Source organism: Ursus americanus, chromosome 14 (assembly GCF_024610735.1).
Source record: "Ursus americanus isolate L20-20 chromosome 14, mUrsAme1.1.p, whole genome shotgun sequence".
In the NCBI taxonomy this organism is placed as follows: domain Eukaryota; kingdom Metazoa; phylum Chordata; class Mammalia; order Carnivora; family Ursidae; genus Ursus; species Ursus americanus.
In genome coordinates this window covers 62,344,842-62,368,240 of record NC_142140.1, presented here as the reverse complement: position 1 = coordinate 62,368,240, position 23,399 = coordinate 62,344,842, and the positions used below count along the sequence as shown (strand labels likewise).

Below are 23,399 nucleotides of genomic sequence, written 5' to 3'. Positions count from 1 at the left end.
TCCATCAACACGAAAGGGACATGGTGGGGTGGGGGGACCCAAGCATATTTTCCTGAGACCTACGAGGTGTCACTAACTTTGGAACCACCTGAATTTTCACAGTAGGACCCTCCCCTCGCTTCCGCAAATTCACTGCCTCCCTTTTAGGGCCTCTGAGATCTTCCTGAACCTCTCTCTCTGCCCTTGTTCCTTCCTGAGACCATGTGCTCAGGGTAGACACGCTGGATTCTTCCCAGCCTGAGCGGAACTGTAGGAATTCTCATGCCCCCACCCCTCACACACACACCTACTTCCCTAGCCCTAGGTCGAGGAATCCCAGGTAATTTATGCCTCTGCCCTGCCATCCTTCCTGGGGACACCTCCTTGGGGGTGACCCCTGTCCCCAGTCCCTGTGGGAAGTGTAGCAAACTCACCCCCGGCTTTGGGGAGAGAGGCCAGTGTGTGAGGTGCCTGGGGAAGGATGGGACTGCCCACTTGGGCTAACAGGCTAGCAGAACTCCGTGGGGAGGCAGCTCAGCTCCAACCCTTCGGATTAGGGAGATTAAAGTCAGAGGGGAGAGATGTCCGAGAGACCCAGAGGTGAAACTCGAGAGTCCTGTGGAGGAAAGGCCTGGGGGCTGAGCAGGGTGGGGTGGGGTGGGGGCTGGGATTCGGGGACCCTTCTCCTGAAGCTTCCCATAGAATCTGGGGCCAGAGGGCACAGGCTGCGGAAGATGAGTGAGTGTGTTGGTCCCTCCGTCTCTTCCTTGTCCCACTCCTCCCTCACTTGCATTTCACCAGCTCCCCGCTCAGCCCTCTGGCTCCTGGCCCCCCCACTGTTGCGATGGGCACCCCCTCTCCTCACCGTGCTGCACAGTGACCTCTTCCAGGCCTTGCTGGGTGAGTAGCCCCAATTTTCTGAGGGGCAGTGGTGGAAAGGGCTGGCCTGGGCCTGCCAGGGCAGTGACCAAACTTGGGGGCTGGTTGGGAGCAAGCAGGTCATCTGGGGCAAGCAGGAGTCCAAGCAGGGGTCAGTCGTCCTGACCGTCCTCCCCAGCAGCCCAGGCTGGAGGAGCTCCTCCCTTACCAGACACAAGGAGGCGAGATGGTGGCAGGGGTGGCCAGGGAGGCCGGGGTGGGGGAGGGTAACTCAGCTCTGCTCTGGTGACAGACATTCTGGACTATTATGAGGCATCCATCTCGGAGAGCCAGGTAAGGGGGTGAGGAGGGGCTGCTTCCTCAGGGAGCGGGCAGGCAGGGCTGCACCGCTGAACTCACCGGACCACTTGGGGGCCCTGCGGACAAACTCCTGAGTCTGGGGTGCAGAGGACGCCCTCTCTCCCCCGTCCTGGAGCCCCTTCTTCCTCCTGCTTCCCCCCTTTCCTTGGCCCCAGTTTCAGGCACTGAAGAGTCCAGGACACCATTACTTTTCAGGCTTCCTCCTGTGCACCCTGAGGGAGAACTTGGCCCCCAGGGATTCCCTCCTGCCAGCCCCTCCCTCAGGCCCTGCCCCCTGCCCGGCCCAGCTCCAGTACTGAAAGGAGCATGGGTGCTCCCAGCCCCGCTTCGGGGTGCTTCCTCCCCTGAGAAACAGAAGTCATCCCCCTGATCTCTGTTGTCTGCGTTGGTGCCTGGCCAGGCCTCCATCTTTGCCTCAGGGCCTCTCTGCTACTGCTCTTCTCTCCTCTCCCATTATCCGGGTTCCTGCCAGCACTGAAGCAGTTAACTCTGCCAAGGCACCCCCCCCATCCTCGCTCCTCGCTCCCTCCCTCCCTCCCCCTGCTTCCTCTCTCCTCCTCTCTCCCCTTCCCTCCTCGGCTCCACGGCTCCCTCGGCCGCTGCCGCCTCCGACCCCCCCACCCCACTCCCCCGCCACGGCCCCTAGCCCCTGGCCGTTAGGCAAGACCCCCCCCCTACCCCGGGGCTCCCCGAAATCCAGTTCCCCTCCCCCACCCCAGCTCATGCCCCTGCCCCCGAACTCCGGGGCTGCCAGCCCCCGGTGGTGCCCCCGCCCCTCCTGAGAATCGGGGTGTGCTCCCCAAGCCCCCTCCCCTCCACTGGGGACCCCCTTTTAGGGCCCCCTTCCCCTCCCTCCCACGCTCCCCTCCCCTTTCCTTCTCCAACCCCCTCCTTCCCCTCTCACCCCTCCCCCCATCCTGGCTCCCCCTGCAAAAGTGGGGTGCGGAGGGGGGAGGGGTGAGAACCCACGGAGGGGAGGAACGAAACTCCGATGAAGTCAGAGCCCCTTACCCGCCGCCGCGGCCATCCCCCCCAACATGGACTGTCTCTGTATAGTGACAACCAAGGTAAGCATGATGGGGGGGCTATACACTGGGAGGAGGGCATGAGTTTGTGGGGAGGGGTTAGGCAGGCCTCATCTTGGGCTGGGGGCCCTGGAGTGACAGCATCAGAAGATGTATTTGGGGGTCATGATTTAGTTTTGGGGTTCACATCTGAGATAATGCTGGGTTTGGCCACAGGTGCCCCCTGGAGTGATCCCTTTGTACCTGTAGAGAAATGGAAAATTCAGGCTGTTTTGTGGTTTGGGGGGGCTAATGGGTTTTGGGGTTCACCAACGATGTTTGAGGGAGACTTATTTAAGGAGAAGGCTGGCTCACAGGGGAGTCCTGCTTTTGTACATTGGAAGGTGGACTGTGTGAGGGGGGTCATCTTCCCTCCTGGGGGACAAACTGGCTTCTAGGTGTCTTGTCCAATTTCAGGGGGCTCTTGGCATGGGGTAGATGGTTATTGGTTGTGAGTGCCTGACTGGTCTGGGGGTGTCAGCTGGCAGAGAAGGGGTGGGCCTTCAACCTATAGAACAAGCATCTCGTGGTAGACACATTTGGGGGCACGCTCAGTTACAGGGAACTGGTCATTTAGGGCTTGATCTTATAGAATGGGGATAGTTGGGAGTTGTCAGAGGGCTAGGGCCTGACATAGGATCACCTGAGGGAATGGACCAGGCGAGGTGAGGCTTTGGGGTACTCCCATGGGAGGGAGAAGCTTGCAGGAGCTGAGGCTGCCAGACCCTGAGGAGGAGGAGGACAGCTTTTAGGAGCCAGGGGATTTGAGGAGGGGGATCAGGTGGGTGGTGCAGAATTTGGGGGTGGCCCGGGCAGGTGCTCAATATCCCTGTCTCCTCCCACACTGTATCCACTCCTGGTTGAGAAAGAGGGAGAAGAGCAGATGGAGGGGAATGTTCCTCTTACCCCTGACACTTGGGATCAAGGTGGGGGAGGACACCTGGATTTCAGGTTACCAGGGTGAAAAGGAGTTGGAGGAAAGCAGGGCTGGCAGCAGTGAGGACTGGACAAGGGTGTCCCTGCGGTTGGAGCCTGGAAAGGGCGCAGATCTTGGATGGGGAGCACAGACAAGCTCCTGGTGGGATGCAGAATACCTAGGTCTTGGCTGTGAGACTCTGGGACTGGCAAGCTGGATGCCTGGTGTGTGGAGGGAGGCTTGGGCGGGTGGCAGGCAGCTGGGGGTTGGGGGGTGGGACAGGAAGTGGGGGCCGGGGAGGCGGGGTCCGGGTGAGTCACAGGCTGGGGAGGGGGTTATATTTAGTGGGAACTGCAGCTTCTCAGGGGAGGGAGCTGAGGACACACATGTTCCCTGCCACAAACTCACACACGTGTGTACACATGCATCCTGCACGTGTGAGCAATGGATGGAAGAGACTGGAGCCCGAGGACCTTGAGGTCCCGAGTCCCCTCACCCTCTCCAGAGCTACTTGCTTGTCCCTCCCCCAGTTCTGTGGGTTCCAGGCTTTCTCCCATGCTGCTGCTTCCCCCATTCCCTGGAGTTTCAGTGGATTTTTTGCGCCTCACTTACTCTGGCCTGGTCTCCTTAGTGTCTGTCTGATCCTTTGCTTCTCCTGTCTCCTGCCCTTAGCCTGCCCTGGCTGTGGTCACCTGTGTTCAGGTGTACCCAGAAGGCCAGTTGGAATGTGTGGGCTCTGCTTCCAACATGTGAACACATATATGCGAGCGAGGGTGAGGGGCTTGCCTGCACCGGCAAGCTATTCTGGGAGGGGGAGCTTATTCATCTCTCATCCAGACTCCTACTTCTTCGATGGAGCCCAGGGTGAGCATCCCCGAAGGAAGGAGCCTTGCGCAGAGAAGATCAATCATGCATTTGGGGTTTTACAGAGGCGTGGAGGAGACCCAGGCTTGCCACATTCCTTGGCTGGAAAACTTGTCAGTCTCGGGATGACGGGACTCCAACTCCCATAAGGCCTTGAGGCACAAGAGCCCTCGGTGTAAGAGGGTTGCTGTCCGTGGGGCTTTTGGGAGTTGTGGTTCCTCTCTATCCAGGGCAGTGGAGGGTAGCCCAGGAGGAGCCAGCAGGGGGCACAAGGCACTTGTTTCCCCCTCCCCCCCCCCGCAGCCCCCCCTGCCCCCAACATGCTGGGTGGGGTAGGGAATGCTCAGGCTTGGCGGTCGTTGAGCTTCCCAGCCCTGTTTGGGAGTCCTCCATCTTTCATTGCCTATATTTAGATTACTGCCGCAGTAATTTAGGGAACATTTATGGAATGCCTACCCTGCGCCAGGCCCTGTGCTTTGCGCTAACTCTTGCCTCCCTAGCGATCACTGAGTCTTACTCCGCGCCGGTGTCTCTGCCGGTGTCTGTCTCTGAGAATCTCTCTCCCACTCCGCCCCCGTCCCTCCCCCTTCTCCCCGCGCTGCTGCCGCCGTTGCCATGGCAACCGGCGACGACTGAAGTTGCGTGGCGGCTGGAGGGCCGGGCGAGGGTGTCGGAGGGCGGAGCAGAACAGGTGGGGGAGGGGGGAGAGCGGGGAAAGACCGGGGGTATTTGGCCAGAGCCCCGGAGGCGAAGCGGTTAAACCCTCCGGGTGGTCCTTATTGGGCCAAGCCGAGATGCCGGGGGCGGGGCAGGGTGGCCAACGGCCTCATTCATTGGCGGACAGGGGCGTGGCGGAGGGACAGTGTGGGCGAGGCTGGGGGAGCGAATGGGCGGGAAGTGGACGGAGGCGTGGTCTCCCGGAGGCAGGTGGGTGGGGTCTGGCTTACTCTATCGAGGGAGGCGGGCTGCAACCCTCGGGAAGGGGCGGGGTCTGAGGGCCGGGTAACCTGACCGGTGAGGGCGGGGCTGACCCGGCAGGGGCGTGGCGTGGTCCCAAGTGCCGAAAAGAGACGGGGTTTGAGGGGCCTGTGGTCTAAGGAACGGCGGGGTGCGAGGGGTCTTTGGGAAGGAGAATCCGAGGGCTGGGCGATCTGACGTCTCAGTTTTCCTAAGATGGAGGCCTGTTCAAATTTCATCAGAGCACAACCTCCTACCTCAGCTCTATGTTCCAGGGAGACGGTTGCTAGGCGACAGCAAAGTCCATGATTGCTGCGTTGCCAGGCAACAGGGAAACGGAAAATGGAGGGAAAAAGGAAATGGGGGATGGGGGAGGGTCTTAAGGGGCCACAGCGCCCACTGGTGGAGAACTAGAGCCTGTGCATTTTCTATTCTAGAAGGAATTTCGAGTTCAGCTCCTTTTCGCCTGGGCTCCCTCTGAAGATCCGAGCATTCTATCCAGATATGAAACTAGGGCATTGGGGGTCATCTTGGGGGGGCGCACCCAGCAGATTCCGATCAACAGGAAGGGAGGGACATTGGCGAGGTTCTAGGACAGTCCATCCTCTCTGCCCTGTTTGGGCATTATAGAGAAGCCCGAGAGGCAAATTTGAGGAGACTGCTCACTGGGCTCTAAGAGCTGGGAAAGGTGGGCGTTTAATGGGAGAACATTTGGAAGAAATGCTTTCAGGGTCAGTTGTTGGGGGGAAAATGGAAACCTCAGAGGCAGTCGTTTTGAGGTGTTCTGCAAGATTTGTGGGTCACTGCCAGTTGCAGGCCAGATCTTCCTTTGGGTGAATATTTTTTGAGGCTTGGATGTGGGGGAGATAGATATATTTGGGAGCACTCTTCTAACAAAGTTGGAATTCAGAATCATGAAGGTGATGTTGAGATGTGGGAAGGGCAGCCAGAAAAAGGAGTACTGTATGAACTTGAGGCGTGAAGGAAAGGCATAGGGAAGTATTTCTTAATTTAAAGGTTTGGGAATAAATTGGAGACTGCAACTAAAATCAAAGGGTCAGCTTTAAGATACATTAAGTACACCCAGAAATTGGGGTCTGGTATATATATATATATATATATATATATATATATATATATATATATATGTTTTAAGTTTTTCTTTTTTTTTAAGTTTATTTATTTATGTAATTTCTGCTCCCAACATGGGGCTTGAACTCAGGACTCTGAGATCAAGAGTTGCATGCTCTTTCCACTGAGCCAGCCAGGGGCCCTGCTGCTGGTACCCCGGGGTGGGCATACTGGAAGATCTCATTAGATGCAGGGATTTGGACAGGGGATCCCAGACGAATTTGAAGACTGCTTATTTGGATGTTTACATTAGAGCAAGGGTAATATTTGCATTAATTTCAAGGTCTTTGTGGGCGGATTAGGGGATATGATTTTAAAAGGGATGATTTACAGGGTAGTTTAATTTGAGAGGACGACCGGCATCAACGCTTGAAAAGCATTGCCTGGCTATCAGGTAGGGCTGGACCGCTGGTTAGAATAGGAGATGTCTCGGCATCTGAGGGGATGCTGTCCGCATCAACAATCTTTGGGGAGGTAGCGGGGACGGGCTTGCGGGAGGGGCTTGCGGGAGGCATTTTAGATCCTCTGGGGGTCCCTCTGCAGTGAGAGAGAAGTGCTTCTTCCTTCCCGCACCTTGGGAGTCTGGTAGAGATGAGTGGTCCAGTGAGGTTTCAGAGTAGTTAGGGGCCTGGTGATTTTAGGGGCAGGAGATTAGGTGAGAACTACAGCTGTAAACTGGTAAATCTGTAGAGGGGTCGGAATAGGAATAGACTGTGGAAGGTGAAGTCCACAGAGAAACAGCTGGAACCTGGGAAGTTGATGGCTAAGAGGGTCTCCCCTCACCCCCTCGCTCCCATCGTGACGCTCTCCCCGCACTGCGCAGGCGCCTTCCCCCCCCTCCGGCCGCAGCCTCCAGTCGCCGCGTCCGCCGCAGCCCCCGCCCCTCTGCCCCTCCCCCTCCCCCAACCCTGGGACCCTTGCTCTCCCACCCGCCCCCTCCCCTCAGTCCCCCTCCCCTTCTCCATGTCGGCTCGGAACAGATTCGCCTCCATGTGTCTCTGCGTGGTACGTGCCGCGGTACGGGCTCCGGCCCCGCTCCCCTCTTCCCGGACCCCCCAAATCTCAGGGTGCAAGCTTCAAGTGCTGTCGCTCTTCCTTCTGCTTGGCGCGGGGTCTCTGGGTTGCAGTGTCTCGCGGACAGGCGCAGTGGGTCGCCCCTCTTATCAACATCCCCACTTTCACTCACACCCCTCTATTTTGGGGGTGCAAGTCTCGGTTCCAGGTCATTCTGTGCAGCTGGGGCTCCAGTGATGAGAGGGCCAAGGGGGAAGGAACAACAGCGATCCCCAGGTTTTTTACTTGCCTATGCCCTAATGTATTGGGGGTTCAGACTTGGTCCCAATGGCATCTGAGCTGTCACCGTTTGGGCCCAGAGCCCCAGTAGGGTAAAAGAGGGGATCCTCCTTTCCTGCCTGTCCTGCTTTAGTGGTCCTGTAATCTGGGACGGGGAGGTGCTGACCCTGATCCCCACCTCCCAGTTCCAAGTTTGGGAATTACTCTCCCCCACCCCACCCCTCCAGACGTTTCCTACAGCCCCCCTCCCCTTACTACATGTGCAGTACCCTGAAAATTTCCCAGGACTGAATATAGGCCCTAACCTCCTTCAGCCACATTCTGGGAACTTTGGTACCCTTCCCTTGTGCCCCATTTCCCTCACATTGTCTTCTAATGTGGGGGAGTCTTTTCCTTAGTCTTAGTCCTAGACAGCCCCCCCCCATGGGGGTGGGGCAGGGAGAGATGTCTGCAGTCTCACTGTGATAAAAATTTACCTTCCTTTCCTCTCTAGAATAAACGATGAATTTCTGTGATTCCATTTTCTTTATGTGCACCCCGACATTTCTTCATCAGATGCAGGGATTTTTCTCTGTGAGGTGGGCTGAAGATGGAGGGGCACTGGGTTCGAACCCTCCCCCAGACTTGGAGAAGCTGCCACCCTGGGCCCTGCCTTGTGACGACGCAGGGTTTGGGACTCTTGGGAAGTAGACAGGGGAGCTGCTTCCTCCCCTCCCCCTGGACCCCTGGTTCTGCGGCGCTGTCCAGGCTGCAGACCACCTTTTTAGGGTGTGGAGTGAACAACCTCTTTCAGGTCCTCGAATTCTGTTATCCAAGATGGCCCAGCCTTGGGGGGGGGGCTATTTAGCTTATTCTCCCCCTCCCCGCCGCCCACTTTTCCTTCTTCTCTACTTTTTGTGCCCATGGTCTTGAAACCTGGATTCTCTTTCCAAGTCTGTGTTCCAGAAAACTGAGTGTATCTTGATGAGCCCCTATTTGCCTTCTTAGAGGCACTTCTTGCTCCTCATCGCTCTGTCCTGGGTGGGAAAGGCTTCCTGTCGCCAGCCCCATTCCCCCCCCCCCACCCCGCCCCCGTTCTCTTGCTGCCCCCTTAGCTACAGCCAAACTTGGGTTCCATCCTCCGAATTTTCAGAATCCTCCTCTGGCATCAGGCGTTGACCTTGATAAGCTTCCTCCAGTTGGATCTTGGAACGTTGCCCACCAAGTGTTGGGGTACTCGGCTTCTCAGATGCTTTTTTTGAGAGGGGATTTCTGCCTTCTCGTTTTGGCTATGAGTCTGGTGGTGGGTGTGGGTGGGGGGTTGTCTTCTGGCTTCTCCAGTCTCTGAGGGAGCCCTGCCTATGGTACCCCCCTCCTCCTTCCCTGAGCTTTCAGGGAGGGTCTGCTTCTGTGGGGGCTGGCTCCTGAGGAGGGGAGTCTGTGAGGGCAGAGGCCAGTGTGGGAGGGCCCTGGCCGAGGTGCCGCCCTTCCCTGTTGTCTCCAGCCACCCTTTTCCTCTCTCTCTGGCCCCCAGTTAATCTCATTTACTGGTGTCCTTGTTAAGCTAGCATGGGAGGCCCGTGAGATGGCTGGTGGTTAATTGGGAAGGGAGTCCGGGGTCGTGTTGGGTCTCGCACCCCCAAAAGCCAGAGGGAGACTGGGAATCGACTCTGAGACTCAGCACTCTACCCCCTCCCCAGGCAGCCAACCTGGAACCGACATCCATCCCTGCCCCCCGTCCTGAGCCCTACTGCCTCCGTTCCTCCCCCTTGCTTCCCCATCTATCCGATTAGCTGGCTGGGCTGTGCGCATTTGTAGGGATGGGGCGAGATGCCTGGGGGCCCCTTGGCAGACTACTTGGGGACCAGCGGGGCCAGTGGAAGGAGAGCTGGATGAGTTTAGCTTTGTCCTGCCTGGGGGGCTGATGCCAAGTACCTGCTAGTGGAAGGGCGCGACCGCACTCCCTGCCTCGGGCATTCCAGCGCGGCACAGCCACGTGCTCTAGGGGTGGGGGCTGCAGTGGGGAGACTGAGGCCGGGAGGGTGGGGTGGGAGTGAGATGGGATGGGGGGAGGGTGCTGCAGCTGGAGTATGGAGGCGGGAGCTTACAAACATGGGGAGTGGGGTGAAGAGGACGAGAGAAGGAGAGAAGTTGGGGATGCGCCTCAAGAATGGCCAAACGGAGTGTCAGAGGGCCCGCGATGGATGTGACAGGGACTTGAAGCTGAAGGCCTGGGCAGGGCGGGAGAAGCAGAGGCCGGAGGAGGGGGTGTGCCGGGTGGAAGGCCGGGGGGGGGGGGGGGCCTGGGATGGGGAGTGGGGGGGGGGACTTTGGGGGGAGGGGCTGGGATTTGGGAAGAGCCGAGAGGTGGCGGTCTAGGAGCGAGAGGGGCTGGGGGAGGGTGGATAGTGGGGAACCAATGGGGCTGGAGGAGAGGGAGGGGGAGGAACTGGCCAGGCCCCGGGGCCTTCCGCACTGCACTGGCGGGTGGGGGCGGGGGGGGGGGGGGAGAGGAGGCGGCCGGGCGGGCAGCCTGGAGCCCGAGGCCCTGGGCCGGCCCCAGTGACGCCTCCGTCCCCATCCCCAGAAATACCGCTACCAAGATGAAGACACGCCCCCTCTGGAGCACAGCCCGGCCCACCTCCCCAACCAGGTAAACGCCCCCGAGCTGGTGCACGTGGCGGAGAGGAACTTGTCCCACCTCGAGGCCGTCCACGGGGTCGTGGGCCACGCCCACCTCTCCCCCCTCAAGGTAGGAGACTCAGGCGGCCCCCTCCCCAGTGCGGCCCTCGGAGCCTCGGAGCGGCAGCCACCCCCAAGGGCCGGTAGGGCGAGAGCTGTAGCTGGGAGGAGGCTGGGACCGGGCGCCTGGGGCCTGGAGAGGGGGCGCTTGGGGGGGCCGGAGACACCTCGTTGCCACAGAGGAGAAACGGAGGCCAGACAAGTGGGAGTGGGTGTAGAGTTTAGAGCCAGGGTGTGCGTGCGTTTGTGCGCGTGCGTAGCTGCACGCGCGTGTGCTGAGACGGGTGCACCCCAGGATGCTCCCCACCCCGGGCCCTCTTCATTCCTTCACACCCCCCACCTCCGTTTCCGTTTTCTGTGTCCTGAGCTCTGTTCCGAGCTCCTGCTGCCCTCATTTGCTCTAGTCCCTTGTCCGCCCCCTCCCCCACTTCCGGCCTCTGGGCCTGGCTCTCCGCGTCCCCGCGTCTCAGCCCTTTCCATCTGTCTGATCGGAGACTCCCAGTCGTGGGGCCTTTCTGCCTCGGTCCCCGGCCCCAGCTTCTGCTCCCCTCCTCCCCGCCTTTCCCTCCCGCTGGCCGGCTGACTGCTGCTTCTGGGTGCTGTCTCTCTCTCCCTCCCACGCACTCTCCTGCTCCCTCCCCGAGCCCCAGCTCAGGCCCTCTGAGCTGCTCAGTCCTCCTGGTCGGGCCTCCAGCTCTCCCTCTCGCACTTACCCTTCCCTCATCCTTCCTTCTCCCCTTTTGGGCCACACCTCTCTCTCCTTCTCCCCCGCTGCGCTTTTCTCCTCTGGGTCCCTCCTGTCCCCCAATTATTGCTCGCCACCACCTGTTTCCTTCCCCTTCTCCTCCTCCTCTGTGCTCACACTGTTTTCCATCTCCGGCCCCAGGGAGACCCTGTTTCTGAGACTTTCCCTTCTCTGGCCCACTTTGCTGGTTCTTCCCCTTCAGTCTCCTTTCCTGGGGGGCACAGGATGGGGAGGAAGGGAGACACCAGGCAGGCTATGAGGGGCAGGAGTGGGATTCCAGAATCCTGTGGGATGCCCTGGGAATGGGGAGGCTGCTGACGTTTCACCAGAGGAGACCGGGAAGAGGTTTCTGAACCTGGGGATGAGGAGGCAGGGAGGGGGCAGCGGTAGGTTCTGGGGTGAGGAAGAGGAGTTCTGAGGGAAGGGAAGACCATTCTCTGGCCTGGAGCAAAATGGAGAGACCACAAAAGGGTCAGAGGCCCAGGGATGGACAGGATGAGGCTGTGAAGTCAGGGCCCAGTAAGAGCTGTTGGAGGGGAACAGAAGTAAGGCCCTGGAGAAGAGGAGATAGCTCAGAGTATCCTGTGAACCAGGGAGCGGAGGAAGGCCGACTGCACGTGCTCTTTGTGGGATGGGGCCATGGAGTCCTCGGGGAGGGGACGTGGGAGAGGGAGGCGTGTGATGTGGTAGTGGGCTCCAGCTAGTGAGTGTTGGGATCTGGAAGCAAGGGAAGCGGAGGGGAGAGCACTGGAGGCCCTGGGCCAGCCGGGCAGTGTCTGGGGACCTGGCCTGGGCTGGGGGGCAGGAGAAGCCTCAATTTGCAGAGGAGATGGGGCGTGGTTGAGAACGAACGACTGTGAGTTGGGGCCAGAATCTGGAGGGTTTGAAGCCGGGATAAGGGAGAGTGGTGCTCATCTGTCCAGGGGGTCAGGACTTAGGATGGACACTGAGGGGGAACGGGGCTGGAGGGGGGATAGGGCCTAGCAGTGGGCGGAGGACGAGGCTGGGTTGGAAGGCGAGGCTGGGTTGGAAGGCGGAAACCCGTAGGGTGGGACGAGGATACGGGTGGAGGGTGGGGGATGCTGTAGAGAGAGGGATGGGGAGCAGATGAAGGTAGTTGAGGCTCCTGGGGAAGGAGGCTCTCGGATAAGGATGGGCTGGGGATTGTGGAGGGGCTGTGGGATGGAGATTTTGGCAGTCAGTGGCCATTGGTTGGATAACAGCGTTTGCTGAGATTTGAAGGGTCGGAGGTTGGTGGTGTTAATAGATGTATGGGTATGAAACAAAATCTGTGACAGCTCGAGAAGTAATGTGTAGTGTCGAGAAAAAGCAGGAGAGAGGAGGGGCCCTCTTGGAGGGGGAGATCGAAGAGTCTGGGGAATCCGGGATGAGTGCCTTGCGCTTGGTAGGCTCCAAATAAATATTTGTTTAAGGAGGAGATAGGTTGGGGACCCCGGAAGGAAGCTCTTGGCCGGCTCCCCCGTTGCCATGGAGACGGGGCTCCGGTTGCCCTGGCAATTGGGGAAGCCCCTAGGACCGGCCTAGAGCTGGCCCCGCCCCGGAGTCTGGAGACCCTCCTGCCTGGAGGCGACTGACGTCAGGACCTGGGCACAGCCCACTTTAACCCTTTCCTGAATGAAGTGGGGTGGGGGGAGTAGATGAGAATATAGGACCCGGATGTCTTTCACCACTCCCCCTTCCTGACGTCCTGTGCACTGCGTAGGGTGAGGGGCGTAGGGGAGGGCGAAAGGGGCTACTCAGCATGCGCGGCGCCCACAAACCTCTTCAGCCTGGACTGCAGTTGCCGGACTATCGGGGGGCGGGGCCCAGGGCAGGAAAGGCGGGGCTAGCGGATCCCTTCTGCCTTGGGGAGTCTGATCGCCCCCAGGCCACGCCCATCTCCCCCCTCCCGTTGTCCTGGCGACAAGGCCTTCTGGAGGTGGGTCTCCCCAGGCCTTGGCTGGGCTTAGAGACCGTTGCTAGGCAACAGAGTCCTCAGAGGAAGGGGCGGATTGGATGGCGGGTCGGGGAGAGGGAGGGAGGGGCCTGCAGCTGGGGGAACCCCAGATTCCGGGGACCCAGGGTTTAGGGCAAATGTGTGTGAAGGTGAGGGGCAGATCTGAGGGAGGGTTCTCGAGGTTTCGGGGGGTATACAGGCGGGCAAGGACAGGGATGGGGGCCGGGTGGGGGGGCAGGACTCGGTGGACATAGAAGCAATGGGGTGTATGTGTGTAGTACATAAGGCAGTGGCACCCCGAGGTGTTACATCCGGTGAGAAGCTCCCCCCTTCGCCTGCCCCCCCTTACCATCTGCTGCTCCCCCATCTGGCTGTCTCTCCCTCCCTTCCCGCTTTCTCACACACCTCCTTCCACGTGCGGGGGGCCTAGGCCAGGCAGAGGTAGGGCCTGGTACAGGTGCGTGTGTGTTTGGGATGGAGGCTGAGCTGGGGCCTTGAGGGGTTCAAGAGCAGGCTTGCTGAAGAGGCTGAAAGGGTAGCCAGGCTGGTGGGACCCCCGAGGACGACGGGCTTCCTCTTGAGCCAAGGCTTAGGCAGCTCTTCATTTCCTGTTCCCCTCACAGGCCAATTCTCCTCCTGTGATTGTCAACACAGACACCCTAGAAGCCCCGGGATATGTGAGTTGTTTAGATTTTGGGGCCGTTGCAGAGGGAAGGGGGGGTGGCCTGGGCCCCAGCACAGGGTGGGGGCCGCGTCTCCGGCAGGGATGTCTGTCTCACTGTTTCTGTGTTTCTGGTCCGTGCTGGAGTTGCAGGTGAACGGGACGGAGGGGGAGATGGAATACGAGGAAATCACGTTGGAAAGGGTGAGCAGACTCCCCGCTCCGAGGCCCCCCCATGCCTCCCTGTCGGTGCTTCCCTCTGTGCCCGTTGTGTTGTAGGTGTCCGGTCTCTTAGCCTTGTCCTTCCTGCTCTGGGCACGGCTCCCCAATTCCGCCCCCCCCTTGCCCAGTCACCTTGCCCGGAGCGGGTAGCGAGGAGGGCTGACGCTCCTCCCCTACCTTCTGCCCAGGGCAACTCAGGTCTGGGCTTCAGTATTGCGGGTGGCACCGACAACCCGCACATTGGAGACGACCCATCCATCTTCATCACCAAGATCATTCCTGGCGGGGCTGCGGCCCAGGATGGCCGCCTCAGGTGGGGAGAGGAGACAGGGGTTAGGGTGCCGGTTCCCTGGAAAGGGAGGGCCCGGGCAGCAGGAAGCTCCTGGCTCAGGCCCGCCTTGCTGCCCCCAGGGTCAACGATAGCATCTTGTTTGTAAATGAAGTGGACGTGCGGGAGGTGACCCACTCGGCTGCAGTGGAGGCCCTCAAGGAGGCGGGCTCCATTGTCCGCCTCTACGTCATGCGCCGGAAGCCCCCCGCTGAGAAGCTCATGGAGATCAAGCTCATCAAGGGCCCTAAAGGTAGGAGTCCGGCCTGTCTCCCCGTCCCCCGTCCCGACCGGCCCCCTGCCCCGAGGCCTGCTGCCCAGCCACCTGGCGCCCGGGCGCCCACCTCTGCCCTGGCCTCCATCCAGGTCTTGGCTTCAGCATCGCTGGGGGTGTCGGGAACCAGCACATCCCCGGAGATAACAGCATCTACGTGACGAAGATCATCGAAGGGGGTGCCGCCCACAAGGACGGGAGGCTGCAGATCGGGGACAAGATTCTAGCGGTGAGGACCCCCATCCCTCTTCCAGCCCGCACTTGGGCTCGCCTCCTGGCCCTGGGCAGGCCCCGCCTTCCGTATCACCGTTCCCATGGTGCGTCTGTCTTGGGGCTGTTTCCGGCTCCGTCTGAGCTCTGATTCCTTGGCCCCAGGTCAACAGCGTGGGGCTGGAGGACGTCATGCACGAGGATGCCGTGGCAGCCCTGAAGAACACGTATGACGTGGTCTACCTGAAGGTGGCCAAGCCCAGCAATGCCTACCTGAGTGACAGCTATGCTCCCCCAGACATCACGACCTGTGAGCGCCCTCCAGCCCTCAGAGCTCCCCATGACCCAGCCCAGTGACCCCCGGGACACCCGGGGACTGTTCCTCTTCCAATACTTGCCATGAAATTGAAACCATCTCTTCTGTTCTGTGGTTGGAGGATAGATAGAAAATCAGTCACCGCAGAAGATTTAGAAAAGATTGTCAGTAGTCCCTTCCCCAGAAGGCACAAGGCCCAGATGGTTCCGTGGCTCATGTTTTCAAATCTTCAAGGAATAGATAATTCTTAGGCTCTTTCTGAGCAAGAGAAAGGATAAAAAAAAGTTCACGTTTCGTTGTATGAGGGCATTTCACATGGTCACAAAGGTAACATAAGAGGAGGAAAGCATAGGCCCCAGTTTGCTTCTGAATAGAGACGTGGAAGTTTATAACGACACGGTCGTGAACCAAACACAGCAGCAGATCGGGGGGCCTGTCATTGTCTCAGAGTCGGGTTTGTTGCAGGAAAACTAGAAGTGGTTTTGTATTGGGAAACTTTTTAATACGATTCGTTGTATTAAATAGTGGAGGGACTAAAATTGTAAGATCTTTCAGCTAGACGTGGGAAAAGATGTTGAGGACATTCAGCTTCTGTTTTCACGTGAAAACTTAGTAAACTAGGAACACAGAAGTTTTCCTTGACCTGATGAAAGGTAGTTTTCCTACCAAGAGGGACCTAGGCTCCTTGGAGAAGGGGCCAGTTCTAACTCTTGGGCCAGAAAGTGATGAAGGTACCCAAGATTGCCAGGTCGTGTTAAAGACCCAGGAGGGGCTCCTACTGGCTAGTCGATCAAAACTCATCAAATATGTGAAAGTCTGTGAGAGCATAATGATGCTTAAAAATAATTGGGCAGCCTTGGAGGACGCTGGGGGACCCAGTCATTAGGATACCTGGCAAATGAGGGACTCAGTGAGATGTTTCTGCTTGCTTTCCAGTAAAAACCGCCACGCCTCAGAATGATGAAATGGTGGATATAGCGAAGTTCTTTTTATTTTTTATTTTTTAGTATAGTATTTTTTAGATTTTTATTTGTTTATTTGAGAGAGAAAAAGAGAGAGAGAGAGAGAAGCAGTCTCCCTGCTGAGCAGGGAGCCCGATGTGGGACTCGATCCCAGGACCCTGGGATCATGACCTGAGCCGAAGGCAGATGCTTAACCGACTGAGCCACCCAGGTGCCCCATTTTTAATTTTTATCTTTTAGTAGGGTCTACATGCAATGTGGGGCTCGAACTCTCAACCTAGATCAAGAGTCGCATGCTCTGCCGACTGAGCCAGGCAGGCGCCCCAAGGGAAGGTTCTTTTTTGTAGGATAATTCCTACTGATAAGTGCCCCTTCCTCCAAAAACAGAAAAAAAAGTAGATTATCCTATTTTGCAGTCCCCTGTGAAACGTCAGAACCAGGCAGTGGTCCTCAGTGGCCGCTAAAGCTCTTGGCTGAAAGGCTGGTGGGGAGCATAGTAATGGGGGGCTGACCACACCTGAGCCTGCCGGTTAGTCTCACCTAAGATGACCAGATAGTCTTGCCTCCCGTCGCGTAGTTGTGTGTTTCTGCCGCATCGCCTACGAGTATTTCTGCCAAAAAAGATTGAACTTGAGTCTGACGAAGTCTCTAGAACGAATTACCAGTTTACAGGAGAAACAGAGACATATGTTAACACCACCAAAGATGCCAGCAGTGATTTCCCCATTAGCATCTGCCTAATAGAAAGTGGGAAATTCTATTAGACAAATGACCTAGTTTTCCCAACCGATGGACGGCCAAGAGAAGGGAAAAAAGGAAGAGAGAAAGAGAGAGAGGAATTTTATAGATTAACAGATTTGAGAAACAGAACCCGAAAGAAAACCCGCCAAGCCCGGTATTCGTATTCCCCTCGACTTGACCACCCCAGGCACATCCAGGACACGTCACCTTCCAATCGATGACCCCCTGGGAGAGCCAGCCCTGGATACGGCCTATGCATTCCTGCCCCCCCCCCCCGCCACGTCGCTGGGATGGGACGCCCCCTTCCCCCTGCCCTACCCTCTGCTCTCCTGGTTCCCTAGGGAGAAGGTGGGGTGGCGGGCCTGTCACAAAGCTCCGTCTCATCCCTCCCCCCACGTGTCCTTCCAGCTTACTCCCAGCACCTGGACAACGAGATTAGCCACAGCAGTTACCTGGGAACCGACTACCCCACAGCCATGACCCCGACTTCCCCTCGGCGCTACTCCCCGGTGGCCAAGGACCTCCTGGGGGAGGAAGACATCCCCCGGGAACCGCGGCGAATCGTCATCCACAGAGGCTCCACGGGCCTGGGCTTCAACATTGTGGGTGGCGAGGACGGCGAGGGCATCTTCATCTCCTTCATCCTGGCCGGCGGCCCTGCGGACCTCAGCGGGGAGCTGCGGAAGGGGGACCAGATCCTCTCGGTGAGGGACGCCGGCCGCTGCCCACGCGCCCCCTCCCCTCGGGGCCGAGCGCAGAGCCCTGGGGCTGGCGCCTGGCCCCCTCTGCGGCCGCTCAGCCTCTCCCTCTCTCTAGGTGAACGGTGTTGACCTGCGCAGCGCCAGCCACGAGCAAGCTGCCATTGCCTTGAAGAACGCGGGGCAGACGGTCACCATCATCGCGCAGTATAAACCGGAAGGTACTGGCCTGGAGCTCCCCCACCGCGCGGGCGAGGATGGGCCTTGGGACGTGGTCTTGTCAGCTGGGGGCTTCAGCGGGGACTACGGAGGGCAGCGGTAGGCTGGGCCGGAGTCAGGAACCTGCTTGTCCTTTCCCAGAGTACAGCCGATTCGAGGCCAAGATCCACGACCTTCGGGAACAGCTCATGAACAGCAGCCTGGGCTCAGGGACTGCCTCCCTGCGGAGCAACCCCAAACGGGGTTTCTACATCAGGTCGAATGCTTTCCGGTTTTCTCTTGGTTGTGTGCCCCCACGCCGCCCCCAGCTCTTCCCCTCACCCCTGCCTGCCCCCTGCTCCCCACCCAGGCCTGACACCCCGCCGGGGCTCGTGGGCCCCGCTGCGGAGGTCAGCAGTTTGAAACAGCCCGTAGCAACTGGAAAGTAGCCTCTGTGCCGAGTACCCCCCTGCCTTCTGGCCCCTGCTCATCCCAGCGCTTGGGCCGGGCTACACGGTTCGGGGGCGCAGAGGTCACTGGCTGGCCGAGCAGGGGCCTGGGGGCTGTGTGGAATGTCGTGGGCACTGTGGCTCCTCGCTCCCCCCCGCCCCAACTCTGCAGCTGTCCTCAGCGCCGTCCGCTCTGGCCTGACCTCTTCCCGCAGGTCCAGACCTGCATTTCTGGCCATCTGCTCTCTGGACATGTCCCCTGGGATGGCCCCCAGGCATCTCACACTCAGCACGTCCCGACCTGGGCTCCCCACTTTCTCCCGTGTCCCCACGCTCTCGGTCTTGCTGAACCAGTCCGTGTTCCTGGCTCGCTAACGCCCTGCTAACAGGCGCCCTGTCCTCTCCGACTCCTGCCTGCAGGCGGGTCTGGCTTGGCCCTTCCCTCCCTGCTGGCCTCCAGTGCGCTCCTGGGCGCCTCCAGGCAGATCCAGACTGTCTCCCCTTTAGTCCCGTGGCTGCCTCAGTGGTCCTTCCTTCCCTCAGCCTGACCCCAGGGGTCGTGGCGGCCTGACTGGGATTTGGTCTTTATCTTTCTCATGGGAGTGCGTGGATTCTGGGTTACCTCTGTGGCTGTTCGGTGCGTGCGAGCTGCGGACCACCGTCCCCACACAGTTTGTGGGTTCCTCGTAGTCCGCGGCCCCCGTGGGAGGGTCGTCAGCCCTCTGCTCCGTTGCAGGGCTCTAGTCCAGAGGCCCGGGCGGGGTCTCGGGGTGTGAGGGGCCTCCACCTGTCGCTGACCGTCGGCCGCCCGCCCCCCAGGGCCCTGTTTGACTATGACAAGACCAAGGACTGCGGCTTCCTGAGCCAGGCCCTGAGCTTCCGTTTCGGGGACGTGCTGCATGTGATCGATGCCAGCGACGAGGAGTGGTGGCAGGCGCGGCGGGTCCACTCCGACAGCGAGACCGATGACATCGGCTTCATCCCCAGCAAACGGCGGTGAGGCTCCCCGGGGCCTGTAGCCTTCCTGCTGCAGACGCTCAGGTCCCAGAGGTCCCCGGGTGGGCAGCCTCGAGGGCACGGGCCTGCCCTCTGACTCCTTGGAGGTCCGTCTGCCGGGCACCGTCCCCCCCGTGAGCCTTTGGAGCAGGGCCCTTCGCCGGCCATCTCCCTACCCTCCCATCCTTCCATGTCCCCCACAGGGTTGAACGACGGGAGTGGTCAAGGTTAAAGGCCAAGGTAGGTGGGGGGAGTGAGCTTGGGGGGCGGAGCGGGGCCTCCCGGGTGGCACTCCGCCAAGCACGTGGCCTGCTCTCTCTCCGCAGGACTGGGGTTCCGGCTCTGGATCACAGGGTAGGTAGGATCAGCCTGGCCACCTGGGGAGAGGGAGCCCTGAGCTGCTCTCGGTATCCTCAGGACGGCGACGCGGGGCCCCGAGTCCCCTCAGAGCCCCTCGCAGATGCCCTGCCTCCCACTAGGTCGAGAAGACTCCGTTCTGAGCTATGAGACGGTGACGCAGATGGAAGGTAAGTCCCGGCCCGGAGGTCCCCCGGCCCTGCCCCGCCGCTCCACCCCGGGGTCCGCCTGAGCTGGCTCTCTGTCCTCAGTGCACTACGCTCGCCCCATCATCATCCTTGGGCCCACCAAGGACCGAGCCAACGATGACCTGCTCTCCGAGTTCCCCGACAAGTTCGGATCCTGTGTTCCCCGTGAGTGCCATGGCCCTGGGCCGGGAAGGGCGGTGGGGGCGGGGCCCGGGGGGCCTCAGGCAGCGCGGCCGCAGGGGTTGGGGTGCAGGAGGACATGGGGGTTCTCAGAGCAGGGGTGCTTCTCAGCTGCTGTCAGGCTGCACAGCCATCGTTCGAGGTCGGGGGCGGTGAGGGGGGCAGGGGCCCTGGGAGCCGGGGTGCTGTCCTCCCATTCTTGGTCTCCCCACCAGCCCCCTTCCACGCAGGACAGCGGGCACCGCGGCGGTGTTGCAGGCAGGCTTTACGCTGGAGGGACGGTGCTTAGATCTTTGGGGGGGTGGGGTGGCTTCTGGCAGATACGACGCGGCCCAAGCGGGAGTATGAGATAGATGGCCGGGACTACCACTTCGTGTCCTCCCGGGAGAAAATGGAGAAGGACATCCAGGCGCACAAGTTCATCGAGGCCGGCCAGTACAACAGCCACCTCTACGGGACGAGCGTCCAATCCGTGCGGGAGGTGGCCGAGCAGGTAGGACCCGCGGGCACCCAGCCTCTTCCTCCTCCCCTCTCCCCTCCCCATGGCCTTCCCCAGCTCTCTCTAACTCTCTCTCTCTCTCTGTCTCTTTCCCTGCTGGGTCTCCACTCCCTCCTCCGCCTCCTTCTCCTCTTGGGTAACTCTGTCTGACCGCCTGCTCCCCTGCCTCCTCCCTCCCTCACTTGCTTCCTGACCCCAAACTCTTCACCGCCATCTGTCCCCTCTCCTCCCCTTCCCTCCTCTCCTCCTTGCCCCATTTCTCCTCTCTTCCTCCGGCCTTGCCCTTGGTGGCTTGGCCTGCCCAACTTGGTCCCTCCTTCTGTCCCTCTCCCCTGTGGCCCTTTGCCCTCACCTGTTCCCGGGGTCTACACCCCCCTCTCCGGCTCCTCTGCCTCCTCCTTTTCTCCCCGCTGCCCCCCACCCTGCCCTCTCTCCCTCCATGGCTCCGTTCTCCATCTGCCTCTCCTCCCTCCCACCTGTCTCCTTGTTTCTTCCATCTGTCTGTCCTCTGTCTACTCCCCCCATCCTACTTCCTCTCTCCTTTCCCCTTACTTTCTACTGCTCCTGCCCTCCACACCCCCACCCTGCTCACTGCTGCCCCTCTGGCCTTTTCTCTGCCCCATCTTCTGGGTCCCCATCCTGCCTGTCCCTCACCCCTCCCTCGTTCCCTCCGACCCCCTCCTCCTGTGCTGGCTTCTCCCCTTGTTCTCCGTCTGCCCCTTCCTTTTTCTCTCTGTCTTTCACGCTGTCTGTCCGTACCCCCTTCCCACCTTGACTCCCTGCCCACCTGTCTTTTCACATCCATGTCACTGCCCCTTTGGGCAACCTCCCGTCCCCCACCTTTCCACGTCCTGTGTCCTGTCCCGGCACCTCTGTCTGTCCTTGCCCGCCACCTGCCGGTCCCCCTCCGCCCACCCTGCCTGCCCCCAGGGGAAGCACTGCATCCTCGATGTCTCGGCCAATGCCGTGCGGCGGCTGCAGGCGGCCCACCTGCACCCTATCGCCATCTTCATCCGCCCCCGCTCCCTGGAGAATGTGCTGTGAGTATGGTCCCGGGGGCCTCCCCTCAGCCCCCCACACCCGTGGCCCCAGGCCTCAGAGGGCTTCTGCCGAACGCTCCCCTCAGAACCTGGGACAGCAGCTCCAGCAGCCCTCGAGGGGGATCTGCCCCGGGAGCTGGAGCCTAGAGGATGTGGGGGAATCCTAGACCTTTCCCTTCCTCTCCAGCCTCGGGCTGGGCAGGACTGGGACTCCCAGCAGCCCCTGGGGCATACACCTGCTGGGACGAGCCAGGCCTTGCAGGCTGTTGGGCGTTAGAGTCTGAGCGCCTTCACTGGGGCTGAAGGCCGGAAGGATGAGGCTCTGGAGAGGTCCCCCGAGTGGCCACACCTGGCTGGGGTGGGGCGGGGCGGGGTGGGGAGGGGGCGGTCATCGCGGCCCCAGAGGATATTGGGAATTGTGTTTTTTTGCTACAAGCTTCACACGAGATAATAGTGGTGACCACGTAAGGTCCCTGGACGGAGGAGGTGAAAGGCGGGGCGGGACGCACGGTCAGGTGCATGTCTCTCTTGCTGTCCACAGAGAGGTCAATAAGCGGATCACAGAGGAACAAGCCCGCAAAGCCTTCGACAGAGCCACCAAGCTGGAGCAGGAATTCACAGAATGCTTCTCAGGTGAGCCCCCCCCGCCCCCCCGCTTGGGTGCCGCCAAGGGGCCCTCTTGGGGTGGGTGCGGCCGGCACAGGCGCCCCTTGCTCTGGGCGGGGCGACCAGCCTCACGGCCTGCTCCCTCCCGCCCCCAGCCATCGTGGAGGGCGACAGCTTTGAGGAGATCTACCACAAGGTGAAGCGTGTCATCGAGGACCTCTCAGGCCCCTACATCTGGGTCCCGGCCCGAGAGAGACTCTGACTCCTGCCCTGGCGTGGCCTGGACTTGCCCCGCCTCCCTCATGCGGGCCCCTTGGTCTGGACTGAATTGCCCGAGCCCTTTGCGCCCCCTAGCCTCCCTCCCGTCCCTTCTTATTTATTTCCTTTCTAACTGGATCCAGCCCTGGAGGGGGGACACTCCCCTGCATGTATCCCCGCACCCCAGAACTGGGCTCCGGAACCCCAGGAACCTGGGGTCTGGGGGGGGAGCCGGGCTCCTGGTCCCGAGCCCGTGCTCCTGAGGACCCGAGTCCCTGCCCGCCCCCAACGCACACACAAGCCCAGCGGGGGCCGCCTGCCCTCCCCCCCTTCTCCCACACACATTCCAGAAGTCAGGGCCCCCTCAAGGAGCACCCCACTGCAGGGACGCAGGGCCACAGGCCTCCTCTGTCTCCTGAGGCAAGGCCTGTGGCCCCCCTGCCCCCGTCAGAACTCCCCAGGTCCCTTGGTTTACCATTTATTTTTTCCCATTTTTTTTTCTTCTCAAAGGTGGTTTTTTGGGGGGATAAGTGGGGGGACCCTACTGTGGGCCCCCTGCCTTCCACAGGCCCCCCACCTTTTTTCTTTGCCGGTTTGCATGAGTGGAAGGTCTAACTGTGGCTTTTTTTTTTTTTCCTGGGATTTATTTTTTATTTTATTTTATTTTACTTTTTTTTTTTGGGAAAGGGGAGGGATGGGTCTAGGGAGTGGGAGCGTGGGAGGGAGGGTGGGGGGCAGGGGTTGGGGGTCGGGCGTCCGGGAGCCAGGGGAAGACTGGAAATGCTGCCGCCTTCTGCAATTTATTTATTTTTTTCTTTTGAGAGAGTGAAAGGAAGAGACAGATACTTGAAACCTGGTGTGTGGCCTGGTTATTTGGGACCCGGGTGAGGAGGGAGACATGGTGGGGGCATAGGGACGGGTCTGGTAGTCAGATCTTTCTTCATGCTAGCCCAGAGAGGGGAGAGTGGCCTGAAAGGGTTCTTGGAGGGACCCTGAAACCAGGGACCCCAAGTCAGTAGTAAAGTCTGGGCCTGGGAAGGGCTGGAGGCACTGTCCAAAATCACTGACAGACCCAGAAAGACGGGCATGGGGTCCCTGCAAACTTGGCCCATCCCTGATCACTCCCCTGGGCCATCTGGGGCCTATCGGGCAGCATGACGCTCTCGAAAGGAAAATATAGAGGAAACTTTCTTGGTTCAGGTTCATAGAGTTGTGGACAGAGCTGGGCTCTGGCAATGATGTTTACAGAGATTTGTTGGTAAGAAATGCCCTGTAAAATATTTATTCATTGGATTTCTTTATGTCCCATCTGTAGAAAGTTCGAAGCAGCTTTGCCAATAATCAGGGTAG

General features: G+C 59.9%; 1 protein-coding gene across 11 annotated transcripts; it reads left to right on the top strand.

The window, feature by feature from the left end:
• Nucleotides 1-656: 656 nt before the first annotated feature.
• DLG4 (discs large MAGUK scaffold protein 4) lies at nucleotides 657-22,905 on the top strand. Of its 11 annotated transcripts, none has more exons than XM_087867532.1 (21): nucleotides 658-879; nucleotides 1,151-1,191; nucleotides 10,010-10,075; nucleotides 13,490-13,543; nucleotides 13,681-13,731; nucleotides 13,938-14,062; nucleotides 14,161-14,330; nucleotides 14,444-14,580; nucleotides 14,727-14,871; nucleotides 16,989-17,284; nucleotides 17,397-17,499; nucleotides 17,639-17,753; nucleotides 18,745-18,921; nucleotides 19,125-19,161; nucleotides 19,248-19,275; nucleotides 19,401-19,448; nucleotides 19,530-19,631; nucleotides 19,967-20,139; nucleotides 21,076-21,185; nucleotides 21,727-21,818; nucleotides 21,947-22,905. In XM_087867532.1, exons 1-21 carry the CDS (start codon nucleotides 714-716, stop codon nucleotides 22,051-22,053), a joined length of 2,343 nt encoding a protein of 780 aa, XP_087723658.1. In that variant the 5' UTR covers nucleotides 658-713; the 3' UTR covers nucleotides 22,054-22,905. The 11 variants fall into 11 exon arrangements, 10 of the variants coding, with proteins under 10 accessions (XP_087723658.1, XP_087723657.1, XP_087723656.1 ...); XM_087867531.1 differs by having other exon boundaries at nucleotides 13,490-13,544; nucleotides 13,673-13,731; XM_087867530.1 differs by having other exon boundaries at nucleotides 10,010-10,174.
• Nucleotides 22,906-23,399: the final 494 nt, after the last annotated feature.

Bases quoted from the DNA above. Each gene is read 5' to 3' on its own strand.
- DLG4 (XM_087867529.1), top strand. From the start codon at position 714: ATGAGTGAGTGTGTTGGTCCCTCCGTCTCTTCCTTGTCCCACTCCTCC. The intron at 14,872-16,988 runs GTGAGCGCCCTC...GTGTCCTTCCAG, and splicing joins TCCCCCAGACATCACGACCT to CTTACTCCCAGCACCTGGAC. The intron at 19,162-19,247 runs GTAGGTGGGGGG...CTCTCTCCGCAG, and splicing joins GGTCAAGGTTAAAGGCCAAG to GACTGGGGTTCCGGCTCTGG.